At 40.2% G+C, this 22,671-nt stretch overlaps 1 protein-coding gene across 1 annotated transcript; it reads left to right on the forward strand.

Moving 5' to 3' along the window:
* Positions 1-4,311: 4,311 nt before the first annotated feature.
* LOC110960479 (somatostatin receptor type 2-like) lies at positions 4,312-21,353 on the forward strand. The gene is made up of 4 exons (XM_022207729.2): positions 4,312-4,722; positions 7,771-8,513; positions 10,484-10,809; positions 13,752-21,353. Exons 2-4 carry the CDS (start codon positions 8,129-8,131, stop codon positions 14,181-14,183), a joined length of 1,143 nt encoding a protein of 380 aa, XP_022063421.2. The 5' UTR covers positions 4,312-4,722; positions 7,771-8,128; the 3' UTR covers positions 14,184-21,353.
* Positions 21,354-22,671: the final 1,318 nt, after the last annotated feature.

Here is a 22,671-nt window from a genome sequence, read left to right on the forward strand (position 1 = left end):
TGCAAAAATGTGAGTTTAAATTACACACAATATTAAGTTGATACCATTACAAACATTATGTCCATTAAACTTATCAAAACAATGTTTGCACTTTTAAAGGTTTGTCTATATCAGTAAATTTAGATTATCATTTAAGTATTTTATCCGACAGCATGCATTGAAAAATATAGTGGGCATAGGTCCCGTACACATGTGACTAATTACAGAAATAATAATTTTGACCTCAATGCTGCTGTTTCTCAAAACCGGCCTCTCCAGATATTTATATAGTGACAGTTCCCAGCTCTTCCTTGCCTAACTGGTACAGTTCTGTATTTTTGCTGATAGTGATGCAAAGACATATTTCTTTCAGCTTTTTCCGATGTCTGTCACAAACAACAACAAAAAATGGAGCAACTCATTTACCTTTCAAACCAAACCAATCACTGCTCTCTTTGCCGCTGTCATACAATCAATAGTGGTTGCCGTAATAGGCATTAAGTTCAAAACCCTGTATTTGCTTGAACTATTTGTAGTATACTAATGATGCAACCATTAGCGTGGAATTGACTCAAAGAAAAAAGGAAAATGGTTTGACTTAAATTCAATCAAAAGCCACTAGCTTGGAAGCTTAGCTTGGCATAAAGAAACAGATGGCCTACCTTTCTGAAAAGGTAGTAGAATCTGCCTCCCAGCACCTGGAGGGTTTGTCCTTCTTTAAATCCATTCAGTGGGTGTTATGTGCTTGAGTATTTCATCTCCCTCACCCCCCTCTAACCTCCCCCCTCTTAACATTTACGAAGAAACGCCCCCCTCCAGAAACTTGCGTAGGACTCGTGAAGTTGCCTACAGCCGCAGTATAATACAATAATACCTGTCCAGAAGGAATTTAGCAACCAAGGCATCGCCCAAATGACTCGCCAATAATCACTTTTGTTTTTGCATTCTCGCGATCCAGTTGTCTTTTATTTTCTCTGACCTCAAAAAATGCCTTTCTTTTTGCGGCTGTGTCCCCCTGGATCTTTATCTGCCATTATGTCAAAAAAGATGAGCAAAACAAGTCGCCAGCTAACTACGAAGCTATACCAAAGCAACACATACACAAAACACGTAAGTCCAAGGTGTACATAATCTACGTAACTAGGCCTGAGCCGGAAGATTTTTGATTGACAGGAAAGGGAGCAAAGCAAACGCCTCGGTCAGAGCGCGTTGATTGGCTGATGTTTTTCAGGTCCTGTCATGTCCACAGTTATTTTTTTTACATTTTTTATTCTTTTAGAAACCATACATACAAGTCCACTAAAGGTCAGTATATTCATTTTATGTGAATCACAAAAATTAAACAACAAAAACATCCTCCATAATGCCTTTAACGTCAAATTTGCACAGTAACCAATTACAGTTTTGCAACGAAAAAACAAATTCCTATGACCCAAAAAGCATTTTCCCCACAGGCCATGATTTTCAGGCAAACTGCTGACAGCACATGATGAAATACAGTAACAGTTGGTTTTTACTTATTCTGTTATAAAGTCTTAATACAAATTCTTGTTCTTGCCCTGTGCTGCTGCAATACCTGAATTTCCCCTCTGGGGATCAATAAAGGATTATCTTATCTTATCTTATCTTATCTTATCTTATCTTATCTTATCTTATCTTATCTTAATTAAAGGCAACTTAATATAATGACATTATGCATTTATGAATTTTACAGCATTTTTGGCTCATGCACAAAGGGAATATCCACTAGTATTGGCTACTTCTTAACACAGCAATGTCAGAAACGCACAAACACACTGGCAGACTCAACCTTGTCAAATAGGTTATGCAACAGCTGGAGCATAGGGATAGTATACACAATAAGACAGATGGTCACCTGAATGACAAGAAGCAATTGTAGATTTTTTTTTCATCTAGAAACACCTTCAGAGGTGCTGTTAGGTAGATACCAGGACTCTCAGACACAGTATAGCTAGCATTTTTTCCCTTTTTTAAGTCTTTATGTTAAGTTAAATATTTAATTTTATTACTTCTATTTTTCCTCCCTGTTCCTTTTTCTATAGTTTCTTTATTTTTATTATTCTCTTCCATATTCATAGGGTGACACCAACAATCAAAACCAAATTCCTTGTATGCTGGCCATTAAAGCTGACTTCTGTCTGACAGCCAACAGAGGGTGACTCCACTGATTCCAGGAAGAAGTTTGATTGCATAGAGGTCTATGAGAAAAATACATTCCTTCCCACCTGATTGGTTAGCTCAGTAAGCATTTTCCCAATGAGTTTATGGTCTCAATTGGAAGTTTCAAGACTTTTTGAATACAACATGATGTTCCTTTAGTAAATGAGATGAAAATAATCGATGATGATGATGAGGTAATGCTTTTACGTGGTGCTATCTTATCACCATGCCCAATGTCCTTTGGTGATCCCATCAGATCCACCCCTCCTTTGTTGTGGTCAGTTTCAAAAGACCAACATGGTGATGACCAAATGCCAAACTCAGAGTATCAAAACTATCGTCCTCAAACTGATGGGTAACATCAGCGGTGCTATCTATCTTTTATACCCAATCTATGTCAAATGTCAATCATTTGCAAACAGAACAGCCATAGTACTCAGCAATTCTGCTGGACGGATGGACAAAAGACCTTCTCTCATTTTGTGTTATGATGATGGTAGTGGAAAACATTGGATGGGAATCCACCATTTTGGGTCCAAAATTTCCCATAAGTGTTTCAGTGGGTTGGGATCTGGTGACTGTGAAGTCATAATAAACACTGTTTCTACTGTTTATTCTGTTTATACGGTAACATACTACCATACTGCATATAATGTACTTCACTGCTTCTTTTGCACTTTTGGTTGGATAATTAACTGCATTTTGTGGTCTTAGTACTTGTACTCTATGAAATGACAATAAAGTTTATTCAAATATAAAGTTGATCTGGAGATGATCATTTCATATTCATCGAACCATTTAGGGACCCCTCATGTCCTATCGATGAGCTTTGTTTCCCTGGAAGAGGTCAACCCTCTCAGGATGTTTCATTGACTTGGTGTTGATTTGCAGTGGCCCTTCCCTCTAAGGGGACAACTGGATCTAAACCATGCCAGCAAATTGTTCCAACAGTACAACAGAGATAACCAGATCTCTGTAGGGACCCATGGGTTCAGGTTTCCTTTCCTGTTACCCATCTGTTGCTAAATATTTAGCATCAGTCTTCTAATCCTGGCACGAAAATCTTCAACTATTCTTCAATAATATTAGAAGGCTACAGGGTCACTTGTGCTGTTAATGATTTCCAGATCAACTGAAAAGGTGACTGGATTGATTCGGCTCATGGTGACACAGAAAATAATGAACTCACCCAGAAAACTTGCTGACCTCAAACACAGCAAGCACACATGTGAACCAATAACCCGTCTGGCTGCATACTGATCTACACTGATGGAGCTCTTTGTTCTGAGTAACTAAACACAAGATTTCCTCAGAACACCTCTTTTTATCAACTTTTGTTTTTTAATCGTGCTTCCCAACTATAACTATCCCTAGTCTCTACTATTATTTTGGTCCCAAATAGGGCTATTAATCTTTAATAGGACGACAGCCAGTATAAGAATAGCTGCACTTTTTAGTTGCTATGCTGAGAGAAGTGGTAGGACATTTTCTCATGGAGCTCACCACTGAGAGAGGTCATGGAAGATACCCATCATCTGCACTTGCTTGAGAACTCCTCCTACATATAATGACAAAAGACTGGCTGTTGGATTGGCTTCATCTTCAGCTCCGGATGCCATCACTGACAGTTATCTACATGTGTAAGGCCTGGGTAACACTTGAAATAATTTCAGTGGAAGCTGACAAATTTGAATAGACAGTCTAATTGTGGTATCATTTTCTGGAGCATTTTGGAGTTAATTTCCCTGTTCATTGATGTGCTTTGCAAGAATCCACACACAAAAAAAAACATTTCTGATGCATCTGGAGGACAAAGGAGAACACACATTTTGGCACTGCAGTTGTCAGAATTCAGGTATGTGCTTCATATATCGATATTCTTGATCGATCCGAAATCATTTGGTGTAGTTTACATCTAGAATGTTACAATGATGCAGAAATAAAGTCTGTATGAAAAGGCACGGGAAAAAAAGTGTCAACTCGTTATGAGTGACTGAAAATCAGCACATCTCCGCACAAAGACGCGCAAGAAGACACGTGCTCAGCGTTTCTAATCAGCCTCTCTGTCCATCCGTCCGTCCATCTCTCTCTCTCTCTCTCTCTCTCTCTCTCTCTCTCTCTCTCTCTCTCTCTCTCTCTCTCTCTCTCTTCGGTGCAGTCCTGCTGCTTCGTCTGACTCGTCGCGGAGCGTCGGGTGCCAAGGCTTTACTCATTGGACGCAGCGCACTCTGAGCGCATGTCGGTTTTCTTCTTCTGTTGTTCTCTTCCGTCGGGTTGAAGCAGCGGTCTGCCAAAGTTTTCTTTACCATTGGAGAATATTTCTTGGAGATCAAAATGACCTGAGAGATGTAGTGCAATCAGCAGCTCTTGTTAAAGGTGGCAAGGGGCGGCTGAGCCCCAGATGCGTGCGCAGCACTGTCGGAGCAGGTGGATGGAGAGGCTGGTAGGATGCAGCTTTCCAGCAGGTCAGAGCCCCTTTGGAACAGGTGGATTCCGTATTCTCCGCGGAGGGACCGCTTGTCACTGTGGACGTGATGTGAGGGGGAAGTTTTCTGTCTCAGAGTAAGTGATGGAAAAGATGTGCTGATTTTTTTTATGGTGTTCCTCTTTCCTCATTTGCAGGCATTTCTGTGTGGGCTTTGGTTCGCTTATGCGCACGGTAATGTGACCCTTACATTGTCAGATCTATTTTTTCTGTTAAAGTTGCATTTTTATCAAATCCGTAATGAAGTACGCGCACTTGCGAAATCATGGCGCAGCGTTTCCTTAGTTTTTGGTACCAAATTAAATATGAAAACTGCAATTTGAATGCCAAACTTGTGCTTTGTGTGTGATTCTAAGTCTCTTTTCCATTTTTGGTTAAAGTAGAGCCCAGTTGTACACAGAAAGATAACGGAAACAGTTGCAAATCCATTACACAAACAGGATAAACTGAGGAGAGCAAACAAAGAGCAGTTGTGTAGTTGGGTAAATTAAATGGTTGGTGTCGAGAGGTCAAAGGTTTGGTGTGCGCAGCAGCCATGTTATGTCAAAATGTCCTTCAGTAGAAAGCAACCTGATCATTATTGGAGGCGTGTTTTCACTTCGGAGTGATTGAAAGCCTCCCGTTGTGCTGGACAAAGCGCACACACCTGCAGGTTAACTGTGAGGCTGGATCAAGCCGAGCTCCACTCAAATCCCTTCATCTATTCACATGCTGAGCTGAGAAGCAGCTCCTAACAGCAATACTGCAATTTGAGTTTCCATTTGCAAGAGTCGTAATAGCACTATATCTCCTCTTACACCCAGGAATACAATTACACTGCTTTATAATTAAACCACAAAAATAGGCTGACACTGCACACTAATTACCAGAGTTTACTCCTGCAAGCCAGTAACACTGAATATCCTTTGTCACTCTGACTCACTCTCAGCCTTACAGGCAACTATGCCTAATAATAGGGCTCCACCAGTATTGTATTTTCAAATGCTAATTCCCATTATTTTTGTGCACGCAACATTATTTTTCTTTGCATTTTCACAAAATCAACCCCCCCCCCCCCCCCTTTTTTTTTTTACAACATTCATTAATTCTTAACCAAAGTATTCAGTGTATTAGAACTGAGGAATGACCTCCCTCTACAGCAGTTCTTATTGTTAGTGGAGGGGTCATCATGTCTGCCTTCGGTGTTAACAGCAGCAACCACAGGTGTTGCCACATCAACCCATGTTTTAAAGGATGCAATTTCACTGTATTTATGCTTCACACTTTTTTTTTCTCTATTTGTGACAATGCATTGTGCCTCAAACTTACTCTCAGTTTGGCCTCTTGAATTCTGCAATGATTCTTTAACTAGTGAGTTTTAAGTTATTTAGCAGATTAAGAAAGCAGACTGATGCAAGTTCTATTGTAGATGCTTTCTTCCATGCAGTTGTCAGTTCCTATTCTACCTCCTATGAAAATCAAGTTTTCTACCTTGTTAACACGTCCACATGGTGTTTTTATATGCTAGAAGCCACACAATGCATGTAATACACAGTGTATCCAATGACTGAGCATTTCTGCCTTGAAAATTGCAGCTTACAAACAACAAAAACACGTATTCAGACTTCCTGAGTTTGCATAGGTAACAAATCCAGGAAACTTATTCTGTCAGCTTGCAGGGTTTGATGATCAGTAACACTATTTTTCTTCTGAATTAATTTCACGCTCAAACATTTATGGCTAAGTTACACCAGTGCTACAACTTGTGTAATGTAGAGTTGTTCTAGAGTGTTGTAGCTGAATTGTAAGTGAGCTGGTGTGTTCGAGTTGCAGCAGGTGGCAGAATGGAGGGTGGAGCGAGAGGCATAAACTTCATAAATCTGCACATTTTACAGAAAGCGACAAAATCGAGTTAGGAAATGATGACTTTCCTGGATAGGAATAAATGAATGTGTTACTCTGATACACAGAGATGAGTGTTTATGGGTTTAATCAATGACTAATGGCAAAAAATATTTTTATAACCAGACATGTTGCTCTAGCCTTGACTCCCTTTGGTTGTTTTCACTGCAGAGAAATAAAACACATTGTGTGATGACGTCCCTTCCAGCTCTGGCAACTGCTCATGTGTCTTTTGTTGTTGTGTTTACCTTTTACAGAATAAAATAGAAAGTATTCCATATGATTGTCCCCCCAAAAAATCTAAACATATAATCCACATGTATTATGATCCTTATCTTTTAAAACTTGCGGTTAATCTTTTATGACCATAATTGTCATTACCTCCAAAGGCAATCTAAATGTCTACGTGCTAATCTCACGTAATTCAGCTAAATTACGATGGCAGGAATTGGACTGTTGTCCCCGTTGAGCCAGATGCTGTCACTGCGGGGGAAGAGTGAGTGATCCTGCTCCAGTGTCAGAGCTGTTTGTCCCCCAAGATCAATTGAATAAACATTTGTCTTCAGTAGCGCGGTGCCCTCATGGTTCTTTTGCTCAGGCGTACCTTTTTACATGTATGCATGCTGGGGAAGGCATACACACACATGCAGCCAACCTGGACTACTGGACTCAGTGTTGCCTTAGAGGATTTATGATCTGACTTAGACAGCAAGGAAAAGGTAGAAAAACAGATAAGACTCAGTAGATATCAGCATATACATGTACAACAGTAGAAAACATATTAATATGACTGTAATGCAGAAGTCATGATAAGCTTTGGTGTCACCTACACCTATGTTTGCCTTATATATGAGCAAATGTGTGTGTTTGTCTGCGATTTCACATGTCCTGGTGGCTGTTATTGCAGCAACTAGCCCTCCAAATCCCCGTTTTTCTATTAAACTGCGCATCATAAAATCTGGACTTGCCCACTTCCTCCACATCTCGATCTGCCAGATTTTTGCTGTGAGAGTAATAAGCTGTATTGGGGATAATTAGGAGGAATAAGAACTGAACATGTGAAATGTAATTTGGAGCATTCTTGAGAGAGAATATTTTATATGTAACTCTGATTGTGTCTGGGTGTGAAAGCGCGTACGTTAGATAATCTTATAACTGTTGCCATTGATCTTGAAGTCAAATTACATATTCTCTGTTCTCCAGCTAACCTTACTATGTTTTCACTCTGCTCTCTCTCCCCATAGAGCTATCTTGCTCTTTTGCTGTCACTGTCCTACTGGGATGTGATAACTGCAAGTCATCATACATGAAAATCCCCTGTCATCCCAATCCCCAAGGTCCCAGACCCTTAAATCACAAATTCTCCAATTCCCAGTACCCCAGGCTCTTCTATCTAAGAACGAACTCCCTGACGTCCCTTTAACCTTATCTCTACAGCCTTGGGTAGTAAAATAAATGCTTTTAAGCATGTGATTCAGAGCCATTAAAAATTACCATCACTATACTCCTTGACTCCTCCTGTGATTACACCTTCATCCCTCACATTTTTACTAGCATTAGACACTTAGAACCCTTTGATAGTTGAAAATCGTCTCAGCTATCATGGCCTTGGATCCGTGGCCCTTCCTCTCTGTTTCCCCCAACATCTCCATTCCCGAGCCCCTCCTGTATGACAGCTATATCCAAGGGAATGAGTCAGAAGTCCAGAACATCACCGAGACCAGGGAGTCTCACCAAGACAAGACCAGCTCAGTGGTCATCACCTTTATCTATTTCATGGTGTGCGCCGTGGGATTGTGTGGCAACACCCTGGTCATCTATGTGATCCTGCGATACGCCAAAATGAAGACAGTGACCAACATATACATCCTGAACCTGGCAGTGGCAGATGTTCTGTGCATGATGAGCCTGCCATTCATCGCCCTGCAGCTGGCACTGGTCCACTGGCCCTTTGGAGAGGCTCTGTGCAGGGTGATCATGACTGTAGGTGGGTATAGAGCAGAAGGCTAATGGTTCACTGCAGAGAGTAGAAACAGTTTCACAAAGAGGAGCTTTAGGTTCCTCAAGAGTGAAATCGTCCTGGAATTATTATCTACTGTGGTTGCAACAGGAAAAAATAAAGTTAGTTCAGCTGCAACTGAAAAAGTGCATGTGGATATGTACACTACCGTTCAAAACTTTGCGGTCACTTAGATATTTACTTATTTTGAAAGAAAAGCGTTTTTTCAATGAAGGTAACATTAAATGAATCAGAAATACAGTCGAGACATTGTTCATGTGATAAATGACTATTCTAGCTGGAAATGGCTGATTTTTAATGGAATATCTACATAGGGGTACAGAGGCCCATTTCCAGCAACCATCACTCCTGTGTTCTAATGCTACATTGCATTAGCTATTTGTGTTGAAAGGCTGATTGATGGCTAGAAAACCCTTGTTTTCGTGGAAAACAAGGGTTTTCCAGTGTGAGTTTTCATGGAAAACATGAAATTGCCTGGGTGACCACAAACTTTTGAACGGTAGTCTATGTATTTTAAAGAAATAGTTTGGTAAATACTTGACAGATCTTAGATGAAAAGACCTATCTTATAGCTCACAGTTGAATATAAAACTAAAGGCAAAAGACTGCCACCTTAGCTTAGCTTAGCATACTGACAGGAAGCAGGGGAAACAGATAGACTACCCCTGTCAAAACAAAACTAAATCAAAACACTTTGAATTCTCAGTCACAAAAAGTGTATCTTGTGTGTTTTTATTTGTAAAAAAACAACAACACAGTTATAAAACCAGATGTGAACTTTTCAAAGAGATTGTGTGTAGGACTCCTTTACAAAGGTTCAGCGATTTCCTAGCATCTTCTTGTTATCAAACCAACAAGATGCACTATAATGTCCACAGATACATTATAATAAGCATGGTTTCCTGCAAACCAGTTTTATTGCCAAGTTAAAATATCATCTCTTTGCCATAATCTCAGCTTTCAGCTTTGGCTTTAGCCACTGGTGGCACATTTTTCACTGTAATATAAAGTCCTAAATGTGTATAGAAACAGCACAACCATGGCTAGAAGAACTCAAAATTGTCTTCTGTGCAGCACAACACAGTTATAATGCCACAAATCAGAAAAAAAACAACTAAAAGGTTTTTATCAATATCAGTGAAAACACAGATTCATGAGCTATAGAGGTTATTGAAATGTATCTTCCAACAACCTGATGACAACTCATTTGCTTTTCTACAGTTTCTAAACTGTGTTGCATTTATTTTATTGACCAAGCCTGTTTTATTTTCCTGTCAGTGTCTCTTATCATCTCCTCTCATTGCTGTGTAATCACAGCCTGCAGTTTCCCTAAAACTTTTCAGGATTTTTGTCACATGAGTCACTCATGACTGCTCAGCTGTACAGAAATTTTTATTTTTTTACAGAATCTGGTGCAAACGATTTAGTTTTCTTCAATTTTCAGTACATTTTTAAAGGAGACATGCAGAACAGTGATTTTCATGAAATCTTACAATGAAAAGGTAATATTAAATCTGATGCTCTTTGTTGTTACACTTCGTGGCTCTGATAAATGAAGTAATTTTGGGTGTTATTTGCATTTCGAAACCATTGGTGGGTTTTGAGGTTTAAAAGAGTCAATTGACAGATAGAAGACTGGTATCAGTCGTTGGGACACCTGACCAATAACATCAGACTGGACTTTTCAGAAGAGACAAGAGATAAAATGGCCAGTTTGGATAATATGAAAAAGTAAATGTGTTTTTACAACATTAAAGCACGTAAACACATATAATAGGAGTCGCTACAAATAAACTGATAAACCTGTAAATTCTCATAATAAGGGTTCTTTAAAAATTTTCAGTCTCACTTTAGAGATTTTTAAGTATGCAACATGTAACGTCACCTCACCTTCATCCTCTCTCCAATCGTCTGCTCCCTCTTTCACTTCATCCCAGACTCTCTTAATCAGTTCACCAGCATCTTCTGCCTGATGGTCATGAGCATCGATCGATACCTGGCTGTGGTCCACCCTATTAAGTCCACAAAATGGCGGAAGCCGAGGGTAGCCAAACTAATCAACCTCACAGTATGGGGTGTGTCGCTGTTAGTCATCCTACCAACAATGATCTTCAGTAGGCTGAACAAGGTGCCAGTATGTGGCATCGTGTGGCCAGAGCCCAAGGATGTCTATTCCACAGCCTTCATATTCTACACCTTCTTCATTGGATTCTTCCTCCCGCTGGCAGTAATATGTCTGTGCTACCTGCTCATTATAGTCAAGGTGAGAGTCTGCCTATGCATGTGTTGCTTTTGCATTTTTTGTCTTGTATACTCAATTCCAAGCCCGTTCAATATTGTCTAGGCCTGACATAGAAATACATCATGATTTTTAAAGTATTTTGATTGAATTTTATTTTTGATTTGTTGACTGTTTACCTCTGGTTTTATATTTCATGATTTGATTTTTGTTAAAAAAAAAAAAAGAAAGAAAAGAAAATTTCATTATTCTTGCTTTCCAATTCTGCATTTGGCACTTGTAATTGGATTATACCATTAGCATCGGGGGAAATAGCCTACAGCCAGCCATGGATGCAGTGCATCACACCTACATTACGTATTATATAGCACATCTGGTCAAGCAATAATTTATGGTACACGCTAGTCTGGGAGGGTTTGGACACACATGAGAGACATACATGTGTGGAGGCACTGGCCAGTGTATTATTGTCAATGTTTTTTTGTTTTTTTTGTATTTTTACATTAAACATAGAATAGTCTTCAAATATTTTTTTTTTACTGTGTCTCTGCCCCCAAATCCCAACTGACCCAGAGGATGTATGTGTAGTGTGTATGTATGCACTGGTCCTTAACCCTCAAGCGATCGAATGGGGTCATTTATGACCCCAGCCATATAATTATATTTGCCGTTTTTATATCTTTTATCTGAAAAATGTTTCCTACCATGAATTTGTCAATCTACTTGTCCAACAGCTGCTCAAAGTTTTTTGTAGAGATCGGCCAACAAAGATAATGGAAACTTGTCTGGGGTCACTTATGACCCCAGAAAGATGTATAGATTTTTCACTATTGTAGGCCTTAGTTTTATTCATTTTTTATTCATCGCTATATTTCAGTGTTTTGCAGTGCACTATAGCTGGTAGACCTACATTTTTAGCCACAGCTGCCCTGGGGCAGACTGACTGGCTGCCAATCCACTCCTACTACCCCTCTGACCACCACCAACATTACACAGCATACACATTCATACACCAGTGTAAGTGGCAGCACTGGAGGTAAGGTGGGTAAAGTGTCTCGCATTGGATGAATGGCTCTGCCACCTGAGCCACTGCCGCCCCTAATCTAAATACTTCTCTGCATGTTACATTGCACACATACAGACAAGATGTTTGTGTAGATTTTGTTTTTATGTACTTTTGATTTACTATTGAGGAAACAAAAAGAATAAAGTTTTAAAAGAAGTGGCAGACAAAGCGTGTCTAAATAAATGTTATTGCGTTCTTACAATGCATCATATTGTTCATATGGTTTTACTTTAGCTCTGAGTCAAAAATGATTAAAATCCATGAATAATAAAAGAAGGTTATTTTAGAATATCCATCTTAAAATGCAGTGGAGTGGAATAGGTAAGAAAGCACAAAAAGAGGCAATAAAGTAGACATATTCCTGTGTAAAATATAGTCATAAATGACCCCAGTCGGTCATTTTAGTCGCTAAAATAGCTTGGTCGCTTGAGGGTTAATTACAGCATGGAAGTTAAAAAAATAAATGAATGAATGAATAAGTAAAATCATGAGTGGCTGAAAGCATATGAAAGTAAAGACAGTCTTATCATAATAGCCCGTTAGGCTACCATTTTATTAATGCTTTACATATAATTTACATACAGCGTAGCTAATACATACATACCATTGCATGGTTACAAGTATGATATAATACTCAATGTAGTTGTGCGATGGGGTCTGGGTGGCTGTAGACTCCATTGTGCTCCAATGGTACCATTTAATCATTAGCACAAAAACACAGAAATTCAAAATGCGAAAAAACATTTTATTAATTCATGACAATGCCACAGCCATTTTTCATTTGATGCATTTCATGGTGCCAATTGATCAAAGGACTGCAGACTAAACAGGAGCTAACTCTCCCAGGAAGACTATCCAGGCAACCTATGGAAATCATAGTAACGATTGTAATTTCACAGGCATTTATTGAACTTGTACTGAAATAAAAAAGAAGGGACATTTCGATTAAAAGTGACTTAAATTGGTCAGGCAGATTTAAATGAACAAAAGCATGATTTACTCTGATACAGATGTGGCCTTCAATTAAAGTCAATACAAGCCATGTAAAATAAAACTGTGCAAGAATTCTTCTTCTTTATCAGCTGCTCTACTGGTTGCTGGAGGTAATATGCAAAATTATTTACCTTGCTTAGCTATTTATTTATTCACTTTCTTGCAAGGAGGTACATGAGAATATCACCTTCCTGTCTGCCCTCTAAAAATAAAGCTTCAGCCAGGAGCCTGTTGACTCCAATTAGTAGAAAGATCAGCTCATTAATGCTCACTAATTACCATATTATAGCTTGTTTGCTAAAGTGTACTAAAAAAATAGTTAAAGTATGGCTAACTGCATGTTATGGTACGTGGTGTGTTCATCAAAACCCACATCACTGCCTTTAGTCTTGAATAAAGCTTCATATTTAACATACTACAGTTGAAAAGTTTGGGTTCACCCAGACAATTTTATGTTTTCCATGAAAACTCACACTCTTATTCTTGTGCTAACATAATTACACAAGGGTTTTCTAATCATCAATTAGCATTTCAACACAATTCGCTAACACAATGTACCACACAGAAGTGAAGGTTGCTGAAAATGTACCTCTGTATACCTATGCAGAAATTCCATTAAAAATCTGCTGTTTCCAGCTAGAATAGTCATTTACCACATTGACAATGTCTGGACTGTATTTTTGATTAATTCCATTCTATCTTGATTGAAAAAAAAAAAAGATTTACATATACAGATGAAATACAGATATTTCTAAGTGACCCCAAACTTTTGTACAGTAGTGTATATTGGAATCTTTTAATCCACGTGAAAAAGCATATATTCTAAAATGTCAACTTAGTTTCTTGATGTTTCTGCGTTAACACTGCGTTCAGGTTTCAAGTCACTGACAGTGATTCTCTTTACCAGGTGAAATCTTCTGGCATGCGTGTGGGTTCCACAAAGCGCAAGCGTTCAGAGCGTAAGGTGACGCGGATGGTGTCCATCGTGGTGGCCGTGTTTGTTCTCTGCTGGCTGCCTTTCTACATCTTCAACGTCACCTCCGTCACCAGCTCCATCAAACCAACCTCCGCCGTGAAGAGCGCATTTGACTTCGTGGTAGTGCTCGGTTACGCCAACAGCTGCGCCAACCCCATCCTGTATGCCTTCCTGTCGGACAACTTTAAGAAGAGCTTTCAGAATGTTCTCTGCCTGAAAAAGGTGGCGGGCCTGGACGAGATCGAGCGCAGCGACAGCAGGGTGGACAGGAGCAGGATGGTGAATGAAGCCATGATCATCAACGCCAACCTAGAGACTCACAATGCCGCTCTGCTCAATGGCGAGCTGCAGACCAGCATCTGAGGAGGAAGGCTTGAGAGCAGTCTGTAGGGCTGCCAGTGCACTGCTCGTGACCCCGGCTCAAAGATGTGGGGGCTGAAGTGTGATGTAATAGCTGCTCATGGACACATGAGCAAAGTCTAAATGAAAAATAAACAATTTCTTAAGGGGGTCAGGGAAAGTACACTGACTCCAGCTCGAAACTCCTGATAACTGGGTTAATGAGCCAACTTAAGCTGTTAACCCTGAGGCGGAGCACACATGTATTTTGAATGAAGTTATTTTCAATCACATACTAACAAGTGGTCTTGAAATTAAATGTTATTAAAAGTGCTGTTTGTGCTGGCCAGCTTATGGCTCCTATCGAGTCATCTTAAGTGATCCTGACTAAATCACAATTGAAACAAGATGCAGGATCTGAGAAAGGGCCACTGTGGATCCAGTAAAGAACTTCACCAGTGGTAGATGGAGGTCTGAGGGGATTGAGCACCATCCATTTTCTCCTTGATGGATTTTTTTTTCCTGAAAGATAAAAGGGTTCAGCATTGATTTCTTTGAATACGGAAATACTACTGAAGAAGTAAATCCAACATTTCTCTGGAAAAAGGCACAGCACAGTGTTTCTCTCGAGACATTCAGAGATAAAAATCTGAAACTACAACCCAAAGATGAATAATTTCACAGTCATATTTTATTCATGCCAGATGATTAGTCTGGTCTTGCATGATCAGGCCAACAAAAAGGCAAAGCCCCTCTATTTACTGAGAATGTGAGGATGCTCTCTTCCCTCTCTGGTTGGCCTTTTCACTGGAGAAGCTGCATTGATCTGTAAACTCTTGAATTTAACATTTCAGATTATTGTTTCGACTGAAGGGTGGTAAATCATCTCTGCAGAAGCTCTAACCTTGCTCTTTCATAACAGTGACTTTGTATATAGGAAGCATTTTCTGTCAGAGTCTTGGGGAGACATGGATGACTCAAATCAAAATGAATTTAAAGGCAAACTCTGCTGTAACAGTCTGTATTGTTGAGATATACTTTGGGTTTGTGAAAACCATCATCCATACTTTATAACATGTCCTGATCTATACAGTAGTCGCCCTTGGTACTGTTGTAAAGAGCCCACATCTACTTGTGAATTTCTGTCAAAATGAGACCCTCACATTCCCATATGGCTCGGTCAGCGCTGTGCTCGCCAAGATCCCTAACAATCAGAAGAACACGTGTCATGCAGTCAAACTCGGAGGGAGACGCAGAGTGGGATATCAAAAGAACTCAGTCTTGCATTGTATCCACTGAGAACACAAGAAACACGAAGAGAGCTACTAGGTGTTTGTGTGTGGGTGAGTGAGAAGAAGAGAGACAACTTGAAACGTCTATATAATCATTTCAGAATCCTTTTCAGTTCCAGCCACAGAAGATCATTTTGGAAGTTTGTTGCTCTCTGCAGTGACGGCTTGGAATAGCCTTAAAAACGCATATAGCGATAGATCAAACACAGTATATGTGCCGTATTTTCCTTTCCGTATTTTGGTTAAAGATGTGTTTCAGCGATTTTCTTTTGACTTCCATTAAGTTACACTGGTATGTTTTCAAAAGAATTGTCAGACTGAAAGCTGCAGGAGCAAAGATACACACAATCTCCAAAAACAATCCATTTCCCAACATGCAACTGGATAGCATCTTTAATCAAACCCTTCCTGTTTGGTTAATGTCCATGTCTTTCTAAATCTGCAACATTTGTAACATAAACTATACATATACTGTGTATTACAGTGTTGGCAACATCCACTCACCTTGTCACAGTAAAGTCAGAAACAAGCCATAGGCGGTGTTCACAGTCAACTACACTACATGTTGTCTTGTTGCCATGACTATCATGTCTTCTAATGGTTCAAAATTAAGGTTGCAAAAATAACACCAAAAACTTTGATTTAGTGCATGTTGGGCAGTAGATGAATCATAACAACAACAGAAAGGCAGCTCTTGTTAGGCATGCTCTTGCTGTGGCTCCTAGCAATGCAGCTGAAGACATGACAATGCTGTTGTCTCAGTTCACTATAGACATTCCATGGACCCTTGGAATTAATCGCAACAACCTTGAGGATCCTTTAACATTCCATCTATCAACTAGGGCTGGCCCGAATAGAGGTTTCTAGCCTCCGAATATTCGGGCTCTGTTAAAGACGAATATCCGAATATTCGTTCCGCCCCCTAACGTCTGCCGGGGGGGGGGGGGGGGGGGGGGGGGGTTGGCGGGCGGCGGCGGCAGCTTGTGGCAGAGACGGCCCTAATATTCGGATCCGCTCGTCTGGTCTCCCGGGTCCCATTTTCGGATACCAAAATTAATATCCGGATACCGCCGTAGCGAACGAATATTCAGATATTTGGGATATTCGGGTCCAGCCCTACTATCAACACTATAAGGTTACATTTTTACATTTTCCAATGCCTTAGTTCATGACCCGATACCTGCCAACCTACATGACAGGCCCATCTTCTTCAGCTACATGCATTCCAGAAGTGTTTATCTCCTTTTGGGATTTGGTTTTTAAATGATTTTTAAAATTATATTTTAGTTGTTTCTGGACATGCAAATGCAAGATTTTCCCAAATCTTGTGACTGTTCATGTTATGGACAGATCCACATTTAATGACCGCACTTACAATGGCTTGAGCACTCCCGTTGTGATTGGGGTTTTTGAAGTATCCTGCTTTTGAATGCCACATTTAAACATCATGACTTGATTTTATAAATTGTATCTTGAGAAATCCATTTAAAAGAAACCAAGATACTGTTAGATGTGTACATCTTATCCAATTTTCTGACAGGCAAGTGATGAGCGCAACATAAGCAAAATTCCCCAAAATTGGCCAGTTTTCTTCAACACTACACCTCCTCTCATTAGTAACACAAGTTGTACTGTTGGTATCATGTAAACTTCAACTGTTGTCTCACAGCTGGTTAAAGGATGAACTACTCGTGGAAATTTTCATTCCACTTTGGGTCACTGAACTTTATCAAGGCAGTCCGATACACTCTAAATAGTAATTCAAGGAACCTATTCCCACCACTTGATTAAATGCAAACCATGCAAACAGTTGTTGTTTTAATGGGATGGGCTGATGTAGCAATGTTGATAATTGCATCAACATAATATTGCATGTGATTTGATCTCAAATTCCTGCATTTGTTGATTAAAAATTAAATTCAAGTTGAGGCAGGTGAGGTAACTTAAAATTGTCTCGATAACTTTATTTTTCCTGATTTCAGGATTCAGGATACAAGTCCCCTCCCCTTTCTCAGCATGCCTGGACAATGTCAGACAGTTAAAACAAAAGGATAATTCCTCTAACTCATTGTAATTTGTTGAAGGAATGAAATTTAATCATGCATCATAATGCAAACTGTTAATTTTTATGTTGAGCCCAAGCATTATTTTTTCAAGTGTACCGGAGATCTTCATGCATCATTCCCTTGTCCTGCACAGTGGTGATATCCTCACACAGCTCAAACTGGAGAACATGTTTGATATTTCCTGTAGCTCCTGTTCCCTGTTGGTGGTGATATCATTGATTAGTCAAATTGAGAGCACTGTGCTGGCTCTTTGTAGTGCTAAGCCTGCTTTAAGGTAAACTGGCCTTATTTTTACAGTCAAATTAGCATAAGGTGTTGGTAACAGTTACAGGAATATCAGATTAAATTGTCAGTTTGTGTTGTGAACAGCACACAGTACTCAGCAACTGGCATATTAATATAAATCAAAAGATTTTTCTTTGCTCCATGTAAAAGAGATGTCTCATATATGATCAAAACCAGATGCTGGTGTTCATTTAATCAATGATCTATGAGCCTCAGCCATTGACGTCATGGAGAAGAGGAAATGAATTCACAGCGCTTCATCAATACAGTGAAGAACAATACATGAGGCGATTGTTGCTGCATTCACTGGTCACCCTTTTCTTCGCCCCTGCTGAGCTCAAGTACAGCTAAAGAGCCACCAGCTTGGCTTTCGATCAGTTGTGGCTGCTTTGAACTGGTGTATCTACTCATTTATTGGCACAGCTCCAAGCTTTTATCTAAACCTAAACCATTTAACAACATCTTCAGTTATTACATAGCAACAACACCAGTAAATGAAGTACTCACACAAGTAAGCTTCCTGTAGAGGTGCAAGAGCCAAGACCATGTCACAAACACTTGAATTCGGAATCCTTATCACTCCATTAATGCTGACTGAATGATTTCACATCCACTGCAGATATGTACTTCTGTCGTAGTTATTAGGCTTTTTGTGCACAGCTACTTCCGCAACGGACCTCCATGATGGAGCCACACCAGGTTGCCGGGAGATTTGTCAAACAACTGTAGAGCCTCGGTGGCAGCAATGAGGTTGCTGACCATATGCTGTGGTGTCAGACTGACTTCGTCCCAGTATATCAGTCATGTGAGAGGCCATCAGTCAGCTCAATCAAAAGAGATGAGGAGGCAGACAGGGCTCACCCAGAGAGGTTACTGCTGACAGTAATTGCATGAGGCCACACATAATCACACAGATAGGCATGTCCCAGTTGGTAGTGGGCAACACATCCCATAATTTGTCATGACATTCACACAGTGCTGCTGGTGTTATTTCTGGCAGGGTCAGTCACACCTTCACTCACAGGTCAAAATGGGAAGATATCCTTTGAGCCTTGTTTGCAGGTATTTGTAGGCATGCATCTAGACACAGTTCCATGTGATTAGGCCTTGTTGCTCACAATGTGTCACTCTAATGTAAGCTCCTTGTACCAAAGTATAACAAAAACTGATGAGCAGTTCTGGTTCAGGGGAGTCATAGTGCCTCTGCCATTATGTAATAAGACCAAGGCCTTCATAGAGACTGATACCCCCAACCAGAAATATGTTACTTGGCAATTACAGAATCATAATGGAACATGTAATATCTTTCTAAATACTGTTATTTTTATTTTTCAGAATTTGTAAATTATGTGTGAGTCCCAGTGAGAAACTCATTTGTCATTCTCATTCTCTCAGTGGAACAACTATTCTCTCAGCATTCAGAGTTAAATTACTTTTTCTCTCCATGTGTCTTTAGATCTGTTTCACTCTCTCCGTCTTTCATTCGTGAGCACAGCAAGTGAGGAGTGATATGAGGTGACACACATTTTACAACCACCCAAACCAAGATGAGCTGAAATGTACTTGACCATACTAAAGAAAGCATACTATGCTTGTCATTGCCACTGGCTATTTGGACATACTTAATGGACTTAATGGACCATTTTGATGTTTAATAGATGTCGCTAAAGATGGTTTGTGCCAAAGCCAGTGCAAATGTAGCGTAGGAGAGCTGGGGCAATGAGACAGTGTCTGGAGTAGCTGCTTTCTTTGTCTTTTTGTAAAAAATTAAGATCAATTGAGATTAGGTCAAGATTCAGAAAAAGTTAGGATTATCTGAGTTGGCATGTATCTTAGCTAGTTGGGTACAGTTCAGAGGCAAATGTGAAGAGGACATTTGTCCAGATTTCTGGCTGGTTCCTGCTACTGTATAGTGTACAGATGAGAGGTGGAGGCAGGGGGATTGGAAATCCCTGTCTTCTTGCGCTCTGTTTCTTTTTATTCGAACCGTAAGTTGATTTGCGAAGGGCTATTACGTGCACTCCTAAGGATGCACTGTTCAGTATAAACGCTATGTATTTGTGGCATCCTCTGTTTGTTTTTGCATGGGGAGCTTTGCATATCCCACCTCTTGTTACCAGTGTTGCTGGGTGCCACCAAGTGGCCACAACCATAGCTTGAAATTGAAGTTAATGTGGGAAGTACCTTAAAGTGCAATACCACTGAGGGTCAGTACGTGCTGGTACCAACTGGTTTCTGGCTCCAAAAGACTCAATTTCAAAAAGCCTCAGAAAAAATGAACATAATACCTTTTTTGCACACTTTCATTATGATGTCATTAGGTAAAATAACTTTGTCTGATGACTATGCTCTTGTTCATTTTGAAAATAATTCCAGCATTAAGTAGATGTTAGGTCTCAAAGAGAGGTATATTTAGGGACAGGACTGTCTTGAATGAGATTCCTGGTGTGGAGCAAACTCCAGTCAGGTTTCAAGTGTCACTTCCTCTGTTCTGTTTCACTCATTATACGGTCTGGATCTAATCAGATGACATCGACTGTAAAGCCATTCTTTAGGCTTCAATTCAGCTCCAATTACTGACGGTGTATAAAGGTGGACAAATCCTTGGTGGCATCACTCTATAGGTTTTCTGCGGAGCAATATATAGGCTCAGTGTGGTCACACTGACTGTCTTGCCCTTAATTATGCATCATTTTAATTATTAATGCAATTTAAATGGGTGAGTTATATAAAAACTCCTGTCTAGTTACCGTGAATGTGTAAATTAGCTATAGAGACCATAACTGTTTTGTTGTGGCAGGCTGTAAACTTGTTTATTTCTACTGTATAGTTGGACATTTTACCATGTGGGACTGAAGGAATGGACTCGCTTTTGAATCCATTCAAAAGCGGCCATTGGAGGAAGAGCATACTTCCATGCTGGCTTCATTTTTCAGCCTCGGAGGCTGCTGCTCAACTCCAATGAAAATCAATAGGTGACGTCCTGGCCATCTTTATATACAGTCTATTGGTGCCACCTTTTTGCTGGATAAACTCTCAGAAACAAAAAGATTCAGAGTTGTACAGCAACAACAGGTTCAATGTTATCATCAGCATCATCTGTATGAAATTCACTGTATAATCCTGACTACACAAACTGTAGGTGAGCTGGTCATAACTGCTTGTGTCTAGCAGTGTGCAGCTGTGGATATGTACTTTTTTGTGCTGTTACTTTTATCTATGTGCCTTGAGACTTGATATAAAATCATCTGATGACATCAGTGTACAGCAAAACAACATTGTAACCTGTTTCTCCCAAAAGCCAACCAACCAAAGGCCTTTGTACTCTACACACATGTTGGCGGCCAGAACATAACAGAGACCTGCCGTATATCACTTTTACTACTATTTCCCCAGCTTACATAGCTTATGTTTGTGTGATATAATGTCTAAAGCAGATGTTTATTTGTGACTCTTTATTGTTGCATACTGTAGATTATAATGTGATCAATGATTGTAATGGACAGGCTAATGTCCTCGTCTCTGCAATTAAAATGCAGACCATGTTCAAACTTGTGTATTTGTGTGTCAGTGAATGAGTGTGTGTACTGTAGCCTGTGAGCGCATATATGTTATTGTCTTAGAAAGTTTCTGGAATAGCAGCTTGATGGCTCCATCCGCTGTGTATACCCTCCAGGAATAATCCTCGGAGGCATTCCAAGTTTTGTCTTGATCCCTCAGCATATCATACAGAATGCCAGCATTCCTCAAGGGGCTTTGTAGGAACTCCCCAGAAACAGAAACAGTTAAATCTCATTATTTATTCTGTCACAATCTGGCTCTGTCGGAGAGCAAAGCACATGAGACTTTCACATAACCAAAAGAAAAAAATACACTTAGATAATCCAAAATGCTTGAGAAGAAGACAACTAGAATTCTCCGATATGTGCCTGAAGATTTATTCTGCCAAAGGCTTGTTCAGTATAGAAGCCTCTTGTATGAGAGGTGAAACAGAAATTCAGAAAATGTCAGGGCCTCCTCCTCCCCCTGCCCTTCCTGACTTCCCACTTCCTTTTCCCTATCTCTCTCCCTCTCCCTCTCTCGCTCCTCCGCTGTGCCAGGTGGGCCCACGGCTGCCTCCACTTGGCAATCAGTGCTCTCCCCAGAGTCCGGGCAGCTGCGGTTCATTCGAGTGATTACACCTCCTGCCATAAAAAGATCGGTTCCATGACTTAAAGTATTCCAGCACCGTGCCGGAATTCCGGTGTGCGGCGCCAACGTTTGGCTCAAGAAAAGAAAGATATTAGTCCATCTACCAATGACGAATGGATGAAAATTTCATCCAGATTCGTTTGTCCACTTTTTTGAGTAATATTGCGCACAGGCAAATAGATGGAAGGACAAACGTATGCCAATCGGGCCCATAACTGTGCCGTGTTTCTTGGCGGACTGAAAATAAATGGTGCTTCCCGTGGTTGGAAGAGTTGAACAGAGACGGCAAGCCCTTTGGTTGCCAGTTCAAAAATATGAAGGAACCCGGTGCTTGACCATAGACTGTATATAAAGATATAAAAATACTAATTTACAGTTTATTGGCATGACAAGGGGGCGCGAGCGACTGTGAGGAAAAGGTCCGTCTTCGCGGAACTAATTTGCTGAACTATTGTTTTAACATCGGCATGTTTTTCGCAGTGCACAAACTGCGCTGGACATTCGCGTTCGTTCGGGCTTGGACGTACGGACTCCCAAGAACGGGAGGACGCATCGTTAATGTGCGATTGGAACACCGGCGTACTTGATCATGTCACCACCAGGATCCGTCTACCCCGGGATGACTTTACAGAGTGTAAAAAAACTATAGAGAAGACATTAACTGTAAATTGTAAATAT

This window comes from Acanthochromis polyacanthus, chromosome 19 (assembly GCF_021347895.1).
Source record: "Acanthochromis polyacanthus isolate Apoly-LR-REF ecotype Palm Island chromosome 19, KAUST_Apoly_ChrSc, whole genome shotgun sequence".
Taxonomy (NCBI): Eukaryota; Metazoa; Chordata; class Actinopteri; family Pomacentridae; genus Acanthochromis; species Acanthochromis polyacanthus.